Source organism: Lissotriton helveticus, chromosome 5_1 (assembly GCF_964261635.1).
Source record: "Lissotriton helveticus chromosome 5_1, aLisHel1.1, whole genome shotgun sequence".
Taxonomy (NCBI): Eukaryota; Metazoa; Chordata; class Amphibia; order Caudata; family Salamandridae; genus Lissotriton; species Lissotriton helveticus.
The window spans coordinates 1,968,377,304-1,968,390,512 of NC_136065.1; the positions used below are offsets into that span (position 1 = coordinate 1,968,377,304).

Below are 13,209 nucleotides of genomic sequence, written 5' to 3' on the forward strand. Positions count from 1 at the left end.
CCACACGCACGCCTACACATGAGGCCGTTGCAGGAATGTCTGGAGGATCAGTGGGACCAGAAGCAGGGGAACTGGGACGACAGGATCAAGCTGTCTCTCCACGCTCAACAGTCCCTGAGATGGTGGTGCTCCGCAGAGAATCTCCTCAAGGGGGTTCCATTCCACAAGGACATTCCTACTCACTGTCGTCACGGATGCTTCTCTCCACGGCTGGGGAGCGCATTCAGACCATCTACAGATCCAGGGAACGTGGTCCCCAGTGGAATCCACGTATCACATCAATTTCCTGGGACTCGAGCTGTCCACTTGGCACTGAAGGCCTTTCATCCGTTCTTCCAGACCGACTCCTTGCTTGTGCAGACGGACAGTACGACCACAATGTATTACCTCAACAAGCAGGAGGGCTCGATCGCCCACACTGTCACAGGAAGCGCAGGCGATCTGGCACTGGCTGCTAGCCAGAGGACTGACGATAATGGCTACCCATCTGCCAGGTGTGCAGAATGTTCAGGCGGATGCACTCAGCAAGTTGGTGTAAGAAAACGACGAGTGGGTTCTAAACGACGAAGTACTAGGAGACATCTTCGACATGTGGGGCACTCCGGACGTAGATCTGTTCGCCACCGTCAAACAAAAAATGCCGAGACTTCGCCTCCAGTTATTACCAACCGGGGACTCTGGGGAACGCGCTATGGATCAGCTGGTCGAACAGCTTTCTGTACGCTTTTCCACCCATTCCCCTGATTCCGGCGGTGCTCATCAAGCTGTCTCAATCCAGAGAACAGATGATCCTCATTGCTCCGGAGTGGCCCGGCAGTGGTGGTTCACGGACCTGCTTCACCGGTCTCTCCTACCCCACATGCGGCTGCCGTGTCGGCCGTACATTCTCACGAAGTTCGGGAGGCAGATGGTGCACCCCAACCTCTAATCGTTGAGTTTGGCGGCATGGCTCCTGAGATAGTGCAATATGGACACTTGAATCTTCCTGAAGATTGCATGACTATACTTAAGGAAGCTAAGAGACCTTCCGCTAGGACTTCCTATGCCTACAGGTGGAAGAGGTTCTGCATCTGGTGTACTTCCAAGAACTATGACCCTACAACCTGCAAGGAAGATGTCATTCTTCCATATCTTTTGCATTTGGCTCAGGCAGGCCTTAATTTTCATTCGATTAAGGTTCACCTCGCTGGGTTGACTGCGAATAGGAAATGCCCTTCACAGACATCCTTCTTCCAGATCCCTGTTATTAAAGATTTCTTGGAAGGATTAAAGAAATTTTTTCTCCTGTCCGGCGTCCTTTGCCATCACGGGAGCTGAATATGGTGCTGTCCAAGTTAATGAAAGAGCCTTTTGAACCCTTCCATAAGGCTTCTCTGCAGCACTTGTCTTGGAAGGCGGCCTTTCTTGTGGCCATTACATCGGCCCGCAGGGTGAGTGAAATTCAGGCATTGTGTTGTCAAGAACCTTATACTGTATTTCATGCTGCTAAGGTTGTGAAGCGTACTTTCACTAAGTTCCTTCCTAAGGTGATTTCTGATTTCCATGTCAATCAGACCATAACGTTACCTACGTTTTTCCAGAATCCTTCCACTCCAGCGGAAAGGTCTCTCCATTCCCTGGATGTCAGAAGGGTGTTGAAATTTTACTTGGATAAGACCAAGGACATTCGTAGGTCAGACCAATTGTTTGTCAATTATGGGTCGGTCAGGACTGGTCTTGCCACCTCAAAACAATCCATCTCTGGGTGGATTGTGTCCTGTATCCAGTTATGTTACCAGAAGGCTAGCAAGACATTCGGAGGTAAGCCTAAGGCTCATTCTACCAGGGGCAAAGCAGTTACAACAGCTTTGCTCGTAATGTTCCCATTGCAGAGATCTGCAGGGCTGCCACTTGGAAATCGGTCCACACCTTTGCTAAGCATTACTGTCTGGACTCTGATGCCAGAGCAGATGCTCAGGTTTGGCAGGCTTCATTAAGAAATCTGTTTGCACAGTAGTGGTGTTATCTGTTTTTCTCCACCGCCGGGTTGGTGTTTTGGGATGGCCTTGTCTTTCTATTCACTAGATTATGACTATACACAGAGATCCCCCACTACAGAAGGAGTGGTTTCTTACCTGTAACTCCAGTTCTGTAGTAGGGGTATCTCTGTTATTGTTGGAGAAAATGGTACTGTAATGTATGCTACAGGCCTGGCTTTATACACCTTCAAAAAGAACTGAAAGTAAAAGGAATTGGTTGTGCATCATGGGATACCAAGGGTCTCTGGAGAGTTCCTTGAAGGCACGGTATCCCTTTTCAAGACGCATAATGGCAGCCTACGGGGGCTTGTCTGTCCAACCCTTCCTCTCTATTATTTCAAGGAATTTGGTGAAGGGGAGTTTTTCCTGTGAGGAAAACTTGGTAATCGGTGTAAAACCGGACATGGTAGGCTATCCTTTTCATGGTTTCGATGAAGTGGTGGCCTTTGTAGCCTTGTTTGTTAGGCTGCATATTTGTCTTAATTTTCTCTTAAGTGTCTATGCAGGACTGCAAAGAAGACAGCTTAAGAGATTATTTTTGATTGCTCCGGGGTCCACGCACATGGGCGGGACTACTCACTAGATTATGACTATAACAGAGATACCCCTACTACAGAACTGGAGTTACAGGTAAGAAACTACTCCTTCCGCATGGCTCAAAAGTCTTTGGTTGTTGGTTACTTGTCTACAGGTCTGCTGTCCTCTAGAGTTCTTGATCTTTATTGAAGGCTGGCAGTCCTCCCAGGGTTTTGGAGGTCACTGGGCCTGCAGGACGAGTCGACTTTTGTAGCGGGGTCCAGAGGCCGCCAGCAGGGTCGTGCCGAGTCAATGACTGGTCCTTCTTTCTTGCTGTTGCATCTCTTTGGTGCCCGGGCTTCATCGGAAATCTATAATTCAGAGTTGGGGGTGCCATCTAAATACTACTTTAGGGGCTTTACAGGGGAGTTGCAGGTAGGGACCAATGGGTCCGTTACCTGGGGTGTCTACACCCTCTAATTTGCCACTCTCCTGAGGAAGGGGGATATAGTCATAGCCCTGATTGGATAAGTCCTACCATATTCAAGATGGTGGGCACTGAAAAATGTGCTTCACCTCGCCTCCCGCACCATAGAGGTGGAGTTGGCAAAGGGGGGCACACTTCCTTTTCTCACTTAGTTTTTCGTCTAGTTTTCACATCAAAAGTGGGGGTTTGAATCAGGGTCTGCTATCTGCTAGTAGCAGCAGAGCCTGGCGTCACATTACACTGGAGGCAAGGCCTTTGAAGCTTCCCTCTCGCGCACTTTGCCTGTCTGGGGGAGGAGACGTAACACCTCCCCCCCCAGAATATGCTTTGTTTCAGGACACCGAGAGCAAGGGCAATCGCCCCTGGGGTCTAGAAACATGTCTGGTGGTCGCAGGCTGCGTAAAGCTAGTCAGAGATCACACCAGGGTTACTAGGTTGTCAAGGGGAACCTCTCAGGTGCCCTCTGGGTACATGTTTTACTAAATTCAACACTGGCATCAGTGTGGGTTTATTAAGAGGAGTTGTTTGGTACCAAATACTCTTGGTTTCAGTGAAGCCATCACGGTACTGGGGAACTCGGGTTGCTAAGTTTTTAGCCCATGTACTCTCTATGGCTTCCCTGGCACTTACACTATTAAGAATATACTTATTTTAATATTGTAGGGTCTTATCTGCTCATGCAGATATGCCCACACCTAAGATATAGTACACCCTACCTTAAGGCTTGTAAGGTTGTGAGAGAGGAGACTTACCAATACCTTAGGCAGTGCTGCTTGGCGTGACACACAGAACGTATGCCAGGTCAAGTAGCCTTTCTCGTTTTCTCTGCACCACGGCATGCAGGCTGCAGTGGCAGTTTGCATGGCCTTGGTGAGGGGTCCTTACGGGACCCTCTCCAGTCCCAATACCCAAGGAACCAGATGTACCATTTACCAGGGACTTAGGGGAGTGTCTGAAGTTTGCCAATCATGGTACAGTTTTAGGGAAGAGCTCTGGCACAGGGGTCCTGGTTGTGAGAAAAACAAGAAACCCCTGGGTAGTTAGTAGGCAGACTCCTAGGGCAGGGTAAACGCAGTATGTGAGAGAAAATCCTAGGCAGTTTTATTGATAAGTAAACAAGTGACTTGACCAAAATTGCAAGAAGCACAATTAACAAAAAGAAGGAATTATCTGTATAAAACATACATATTTTTAATAATAGACATAGTAAAAATCATATAGATGACTGGAATTCATCAGACTATATGACAAATCAATCTAAAATTACATACAATCATAGCATAAATTTAACATAACATGCTGAATAAAAGAAGACACCAAGAAGAAACAGGTGTCCACAATAAGGTGACGGTTAATAACTCGACGCGCGTTTCGGTGAAAACGCCTTCTTCAGGAGCCACAAAAGGAAGATGGTATAAGGACACAGTCGTTGTCTTTGTGCAAGGATCAGGTAGTTGATGTACCTGCCAGATGGTAGTTAGGATCTTTCAAGAGGTATTAGTAGTTGTCAAATGCACTGGGTGAACTGGTGGTTGGAAAATTACACAGCTGATCTTAACAGAAGATTATTCCACACAGTGAATGGTACGTTATAGTGCAGCCACAAGAAACTCGATTGGCGATAAATCATATGTCTGGTTCCTGACTGACACTTATCTGGAAAGAAGGGACGTGCAAATATTGCAGACTGATTTGAAAAGACAGCGTCAAAAACGGTGAGTAATGACTCGCTGTTGGTGCACTAAGTGCCGCAATATGAGGAAGGCTCACACAGGGTCTCCACAGGCTAGATGTATCTTCCTTGAAACATGCAGAGCGTTGCCACAAATGAAAAATGCATAATAAAAATATATCCAAGATTCTGTTGCCTGAAACAATTTAAAACAGAGTGCACGTGCTGCTATCTAGTTATTTGCCCTGATTTCTTGGCAAAAACATCTGACATTAAACCAATGTTTTATGTGCAAAAAGTCACATTTTATTTTAGTTTTTTTTGTGTCAATTATTCAATTTTGACTTTTTTGGGAAAATTAATTATACCAAATTTATCATTTACGCCCTTCTGTACAACACAAACTTATTTACAACAATATAAGACAACTTATTTTCATTCAAGCATCAAACATACCACTTCTATACAATACAAACAACAATTTTTTGAAAAACAGACAAACAATAAGAAAATATACCAATTGTTTTCAGTTGAAACAACAAATTATCACAACAAAGCCATATACATTTTCTGAGAGTTTTATAAAAAGAAAAAGATTGGTTCTATTTTTGTGTGACTTCGAAGTTTTCTGGCTTTTTCAGTCAGACTGAATATGGCTTTGTGATAATTTGTTGTTTCAACTGAAAACAATTGGTATATTTTCTTATTGTTTGTCTGTTTTTCAAAAAATTGTTGTTTATATTGTATAGAAGTGGTATGTTTGATGCTTGAATGAAAATAAGTTGTCTTATATTGTTGTAAATAAGTTTGTGTTGTACAGAAGGTCGTAAATGATAAATTTGGTATAATTAATTTTCCAAAAAAAGTCAAAATTGAATAATTGACACAAAAAAACTAAAATAAAATGTGACTTTTTGCACATAAAACATTGGTTTAATGTCAGATGTTTTTGCCAAGAAATAAGGGCAAATAACTAGATAGCAGCACGTGCACTCTGTTTTGTTTACCAGTAGCTTGTGGCAAGCTGTGCTGTTGGGTGCCCAGACCCAGTGGTGGTGTTAGTGAAACAATTTAAGTCTGCTGTCTTCTAGGCGATAATTACCGTGTTTGATGCGTGAAACTCGTGGTTAATATAAGAATAATACGGAGCAAATAGCTGAAAAACACGACAAAATTACACTCGATGAAATTACGAGCACATCAGTTCTGATGAAAGGTAGCACGAGGATCGTGTTATTTCAAAGTAAACTTCTGCTTCTAATGGGCGGAATATATGTGGCAGGATGAAGCTCACGTATTCAGTCTGGTGTGGTGTGGTGTTCTGTCTGCCGAATTCGAAATCGACATGGACCCTGTGCATTTTCAATCGAAACTACATAATTTTTCAGGCAAAGTGTGTGTGTGTGCGTGTGTGTGTGTGTGTGTGTGTGTGTGCGTGCGCTAACCATGTCAAGAGACACTTTTTACACCAGGTCACAGGAAAAAAAGTACTACTGCAAAGACAGTTCCATGCTCAACCACTAGATTGTGGAATCATGCACAGCAAATGAATCAAGACCATTCTTTAAGCTCAAAACTATTCATAAACGTAATTAACCATTTTGTTAAGGAGCTCTGGTTTTATTGGAGGGTCAAGAAAAAAAGGGAGGTGCCTCAAAGGTTTAAAAGTTTATTACGTCTTGCATTTCACCTCCTTTATTATGTTGGTCTTTTTTTCTTATCTGTTTTAGATTGTGCTACAAGAAGTACTCCTCCTGCAGCATTTCACCATCATATTACTGTAGCAGAGAAAAGACCTCCAGAGCCTCCAGGGCCTCCGCCTCCCCCGCCACCACCTCTAATTGAAAAGGATGCTCCCTGTCAAGAGCAGGATTTAAACCCTTCAGTGGCTGCTGCGCTGCTACAACTTTTAACCCAGGAGGCTGAGCAGCCACCAGCCCATGAACTCCATGCTTTAGGAGGCCGTGATTACAACAGAGTGCATTCATCAAGAACTTACAGCACAGAGGTGGCCCCAGGAAACTTTAGCACTGCCCCCAGTGAAGGGGATCTGGGCCAAACGTTATTGGAGCGACCGCCAAAGACTTTGGGAAAGGTCAAAAACTATTCTAGTCCTGTGAGCCGCACTGGAGAGGCGAGTAGTTATCAAGGGACAGGCTCTGTGCAGTTCCCTGGGGACCAGGACCTCCGGTTCAGTAGAGTACCTTTACCATTACATCCAGTGGTCAGCAAGTCTGCTCTGAAAGCAGAGGAGATTACCACTGTGCTGGGGTATCCGGAGGCCAAAATACAAAACTACAGTGAACTAGGACCAGGAGTTGCAGGCTCCAGCAGTGCAGGGACAGGTCATAACTGGAGCGCCCCATCCCAAGCTTACGGGAAGGCATATCACGGCAGAGTGCCTTCAAGAGGCGGGCGGGGTAGAGGGGTTCCCTATTAACTCAGACTGAACCATTAGTTCCACGATTCTATGACCCACCCATGCCTCTAATCTGTAGTGGTACAGCCCACCTCAGCAGAAGTTCAACAGGTGCACGTCGCCCAGAGTCACATCTGGCTCCTGAACGTATGTGGTAAGTGGCTAGTTCATGCAGCAAGAGCACCTTGCGCACATTGATGGGCTGATCCCCCCCCCCCTCACCACCGCACTTGGTTGGTGACGAGCAGCGTGGTGACAGAAGCTAGGTGACGCGGTGCAGGGGTCAATGGAGTTTCTGAAACCTGGTGAGATGAGGTTTCTCTCAACCTACTAAATGGAATGGCTTTGAGTTACTTTGAGAGGCACGCCTTGCCTCTCTCCCAAGTTGATTTCCAGCGCCCTTCTTTGCAATGAAATAAAAATAAAAATACAACATGTTTCTGCTAAAGTGGAGCCTTATGATGTTACCTAATTGCATTGAGGATACAGTAGATGTGGCAGCTGACTGTAAAAACATTTTCTTTCTAGCGGCCCTTAACATGTCCTGAGCGTGGCCCTCCCGAAATGTGTAGCCAAGTGCAGGTAATTGCTTCTGGACGAACTCCACTGTGTGGAAATTCCTTTAACCAATCTTCATCCAGAGGCATTGTTTTTATTCTCTTGCGATGGGTAGAGTTTTTGACTCAGGCCGTCATGGGCCATACTTTTTTTATTTTAAGTAAAAGCCCCCTCCAGTTAGAAACTGACCTTTGGTTTGCGTTGAAGGGGTCTAGAAATACTGTTCCCTTTAAGAAAAAAATCCTGATTGTTTTAATATGACAAATGTTTTTCATATGAGAGCTTTGCACAGTGGATTCTTATTTTTTTAATCACCCAACCCGTCTATGGAATGCTGTCAGCCTTGACCCACTCCTTTGAATCCCAGTATAAAGGTTATAACATCCATACAAATCTAGAATTGTGTTAATATCAAAGAATCTGTCATTTTTTAATTATTTACTCTTACAGTGTTATACATTTAAGAGGCAACACATTAAACCTGCTTTTGGTGTTTTGATGGCAGCATCTGGCATCCCTCCCAAGCACCAGCAACCCATATCACATCAACACCAATCTAAAACAAACATTCTGAATTGAGTTGCTCAGGACATGGGTGAAGTTCGTTTTTGAGCACAGTGACCACATCAAAAGCTTTATTTTCCTCTGACGAAGTCTCTATGGGTCTTTCATCATGGTCTGCGTCAGTCAAGCCAATGTATATCGTTTTCAGTACTAGAAACAAATAATGGTGTCTGTGCCCTCGTTAAATAGAGGGGAAAATTGTTGTTAAAATTGCCACAAGAGGTAATACTGCTCATTTAGCAAGCTCTCAAGTGTAAATTGTTTTTCAGTTTTAAAAAAAAATTATTCCAGTTAGTCTCGTACACAAAGTGCTGTCTGGAGGATGCAGATTGGACTAATAAAGAGCAGAGCTCTCCATACAGTGATGCCAGTGCTTGGTTTTACTCTCCGAGTATGAACAGTGTATTGAAATGATGTGTTGTAACTGGCCAGTAAACCTCTTGTTTCAGACACTAACCAGTGCATTGTTTGCCTGGTGGTGTCGGTTCATTTACATTACTTCAGCAGAGTATTCCGTTGGACAGAAACTCCAAAAATAAAGCTCCATCAGAAAACCCGAAGGTTAAGGTATCGTATCTGCCTGGCTTTCAATAATTTCAAATTTCTAGAAGATGGTTAGCCTAAGTTTAGCTATTGATTTGGAGCCATTGAGCCACTGTACTTCATTGTTCTGGGAACATACCGGAGGAATTATAGAAGGGATTGCATACTACAGTGTCAGTCCTTTCTAGAGCAATCCAGTGACATAACGGAAAAGCAGCATTTCCTGACTGTGCCTTACCCAGATAATTTTGTGGCTTTTATCCAGGGTTCTTTGGTCAAACTTTGCAATTCTGTTTTTAGAACTAAGGCATTTTTTCCAGTAGTCATTCTGTGTAAACGTAATACAGGTTAAAAGTACTGTGTGTTAACCACTGGACTCCTATTTTCTCTTGTAGTCTATACATCCCATTGACGGAAATGTCTTGCCATTCATTGTGTTTATAGTGTGGTGTTTGAAAGGTGACAGGGTGTGAGACTGCTCAAGTAATAATCAAATACCCTGGACGCAAGAAAATATTGCATTATATATCTTATTGAACGACCTGCTCCCCCCACCCTGAGTCGAGTACAAACTCCTATATTTGCTTTTTTTTTCTAAGAAAACTCTAGGTCACTTTCACACACTCATAAAGGTCATTTGACTAGAATAATTCTTGCCCTAAATAGCCCTGAAAACTGGAATGCATATTGACTAGTTCCATCTTCGATTAGGTTTTCCTTCCTTTGTTTCCAAGCTGAATGCCAAGGTTCTGTAGTAGGGGATCTCTGTGTATAGTCATAATCTAGTGAAATAATTACGTCAACTGAGATCTGTGCCGTTTTCTGGCCTTGTCTTGACTGGGGAGCCCCCCAGAGGCCGAAGCACGGACAGAGGATTAAGTCCCTCCATGCCCAGACCCACCTTGGTCTTGCTGTCTCCTAAACTCTTCTCTCTGTACTTCAGGGTCCTCCTGGAGAATAGTAGGCAAATCTCACAGTCTTCAGGGACTTGAGAGGATGGGAGGCAGAGGATACATACCCTGTGAGGGTCTGACTTTGCCTTCTTCCTAGCACACTCAGGGCACTTGTCGAACAAGGCTGGCATATTTGACAAGAGTGAGTTAAACTTGCCAAAAACTCCAGAAACAGGTAGAAGAAGCAGTCAGACGTCGAGTGAAACACTCAAAACACTTTAAAAGTGCCAAACAAAATGAAAAACACCCAAAAAGGGAGAGCTCAATGCTTCTATTCACTATATTATGACTATACACAGAGATCCCCTACTACAGAAGGAGTAGTTTCTTGCCTGTAACTCCAGTTCTGTAGTAGGGGATCTTTGTGTATAGTCATAATCTAGTGAATAGTCTTTGGGTGCTCTCTTAATTGTCAAATATGCCTGCATTATTCGACAAATGCCCTGAGTGCTCCAGGAAGAAGGCCAAGTCTGACCCACACAAGGTGTGTATCATCTGCCTTCCTTCATCCCCTGTCCCAGAGGAGTGTGACATCTGCCAGGGTTTCTCTAGCAGGACCCTGAGGGATAGGATGAAGATCAGGCTTCAGGGCCTTGAAGACAGAAGGCGGTAGGCACAAGGTGGGTCTGGAGGGGTTTCATCTGCCCATGCTGAGGCCTCTGGGGGGCTCCCCTGGGGCAGGAAGACCAGCAAACGTCCCCATTCTCCGTCGGCGTCGATTGCACCGACCACGACCTCGAGAGGGATGACTGCAGTCTGTTCCCCGTCTCCCCAGGGCTCTGGGTCGAGGCGACGTCGACGGACCTGAACAGGCCGCCGTCGAAGTCTCCAGTGACGATGTCGGCGTCGAGTATTCGACGTCGAGAGGCTCGGCGCTCGCAGTCGAGGCGACACCGCCGTCGGCGAAGAGGATAAGGTCGTCGTCGAGGGGATCCTTGACGTCGAGGCGGTCGCCGTCGAGGCTTAGACGGTCGCCGTCGAGGCGTAGACGGTCGCCGTCGAGGCGTAGACTGTCGCCGGCGAGGCGAAGGTATTCGCCGTCGAGGGATCGGCGCTCGGCGTCGAGGAGGCGAAGCTCGCCGTCGAGGGGCCGACGCTTGCCCTCTGGTCGCTGTTCTTTGACGCCGGGAAGGCGTGGAAGGAGTTCTGGCGCCAGGAGTCAGTCTGGCAGGCGTCAGGTAGCCTAGTAAGGAGGTCGGTTCACCGGGCTCGGTGTACTCTGTTGTGTATACCCCTGCTAGGCCGCAGACAGTTACTCCTCCTCCGTTACCGAGAGGACTTCCTCCGCGGGCTCTCACCCCACCTCCACCACCTCCTCCTCCTCAGCCTCAACCGCAACCCCAGTTGCCGGCTGACAAGCCTCCTCCGAGGACCGGTTCGTTGCCACGATTTCCGACTCCTCCTAAGGGGACCCCTCGGCCGAGGGCTCCATCCAAGCCAAAGTCTCCCGTCTCGGTGGAACCGGCAGGGCGACCGAAGCCAAGGAAGTTGCAATCCCGCTCCGGACGGAGAGGGAGGTCGCGCAGTCGTCACAGATCCTCTACGAGGTCAAGACGGCGCCACAGGAGGCGCGGATTACGGTCCCGCACGGACTCTTCCAGAACCAGACCCTGAGCTGTTACTTCTCCTACATCCGTTACCCGCTCTGGTGGGGGGTAAGCGTTCAATTTTTTCTGGCAGAATGAAGAAAAATTACTCAGGACAAGTGGGTGCTAAATATTGTTTGCAATGGATACAGTCTTCGGTTCACCAGCCCGCCTCCATCAATTTCTCCGGTCAGCTGCGTGAGCTCCAGGCGGAGGCCGATATCCTGTTAAGGAAAAGGGCGATAGAAGACGTACCTCTGTCTCAAAGAGGAAGAGGTCTGTACTCCCGGTTCTTCCTGGTCCGCAAAAAGGACAAGAACGAGTTCAGGCCCATTCTGGATTTGCGACAAGCAAACAAGTGGATTCGCAGAGAGAAGTTTTGCATGGTGTCTTTGCATCAGATTTATCCTCCGCTGCTACGGGGAGACTGGCTGCGTGCCATAGACCTACAGGATGCATACTTCTAAGTGCCCATTGCACACAAACACAGGAAGTTCCTGCGATTCCAAGTTGGCGCCAATCATTATCAGTACACAGTACTGCCATTCGGACTGAAGTCTGCGCCCAGGACATTCTCGAAGTGCATGGCAGTGGTAGCCGCACACCTAAGGAAGAACGAGGTGTTTGTCTACCCTTACCTGGACGATTGGTTAATCAAGGCCTCCTTCTCGGAAGCTCAAGCGCACTTCCAGAAGACGTGCATTCTCTTGAACAAGCTGGGGTTGCACATCAACATGTCCAAGTCTGTGCCGACTCCGGTCCAGTGCATCCAGTACTTGGGGGCCTCCATCAATACGCTGTCAAGCGTGTTTCCTTCGGAGGAGCGACGATTATCACTCCTTCGAAAGGCTCAGGCTCTTATGACCACTCCATCTACAACAGTGAGGACGGTGTCTTCTCTACTGGGATTGATGGCCTCTTGTATCTTCCTCACGCTTCACGCTCGGCTGCACATGAGACCATTGCAGGAGTGCTTGGAGGATCAGTGGGATCAGAGGAAAGGGTCTTGTGACGACAGGATACGACTGTCTCTGCATGCTCTTCAGTCTCTGAAGTGGTGGTGTTTGGCGGAGAATCTCTTGAGAGGGGTTCCCTTCCACAAGGACATTCCCACGCAGAGTATCGTGACGGATGCGTCTCTCCACGGCTAGGGGGTGCACTCCGGAGACTTACAGATTCAAGGGACGTGGTCCCAGACGGAGTTCACGTACCACATCAATTTTCTGGAACTCAGAGCTGTTCACTTGGCGCTGAAGGCCTTTCTTCCGTCCTTCCAGACCAACTCTCTGCTTGTGCAAACGGACAATACGACCACGATGTATTACCTCAACAAGCAGGGGGGCTCGAGATCGCGCACCCTGTCGCAGGAGGCGCAGGCGATCTGGTACTGGCTTCTGGCCAGAGGACTGACGATAACGGCTACCCATCTACCAGGTGTGCAGAATGTTCAGGCGGACGCACTGAGCAGACTGATTCAGGAAAATCACGAATGGGTCATAAATGACGAGGTACTAGGAGAAGTCTTCGCAAGGTGGGGGACTCCAGACGTAGATCTGTTCGCCACCGCCGAAAACAGCAAATGCCGAGACTTCGCCTCCAGGTACTACCAGCCGGGGACGCTGGGGAATGCGTTATGGATCAACTGGTCGAACAGCTTTCTGTACGCTTTTCCACCTATTCCCCTGATTCCCATGGTTCTCATCAAGCTGTCCTAGTCCAGGGCGCGGATGATACTGATTGCCCGGAATGGCCCAGACAGTGGTGATTCACGGACCTACTTCACCGGTCTCTCCTTCCTTACATGAAGCTGCTGTGCCGGCCGGACCTTCTCACGAAGTTCGGGGGACCGATGTTGCACCCCAACCTCTCGTCCTTGAGTTTGGCGGCATGGCT

At 47.1% G+C, this 13,209-nt stretch overlaps 1 protein-coding gene across 1 annotated transcript in view; it reads left to right on the forward strand.

Moving 5' to 3' along the window:
- The window catches only part of CDK12 (cyclin dependent kinase 12), a 503,410-nt gene extending 494,811 nt beyond the window's left edge, over positions 1–8,599 (forward strand). Inside the window, exon 14 of the mRNA XM_078645647.1 lies at positions 6,424–8,599. Coding sequence (XP_078501773.1) covers positions 6,424–7,133 — 710 coding nt within the window. The 3' untranslated portion in view covers positions 7,134–8,599. The remainder of the gene's footprint in view (positions 1–6,423) is intronic.
- Positions 8,600–13,209: the final 4,610 nt, after the last annotated feature.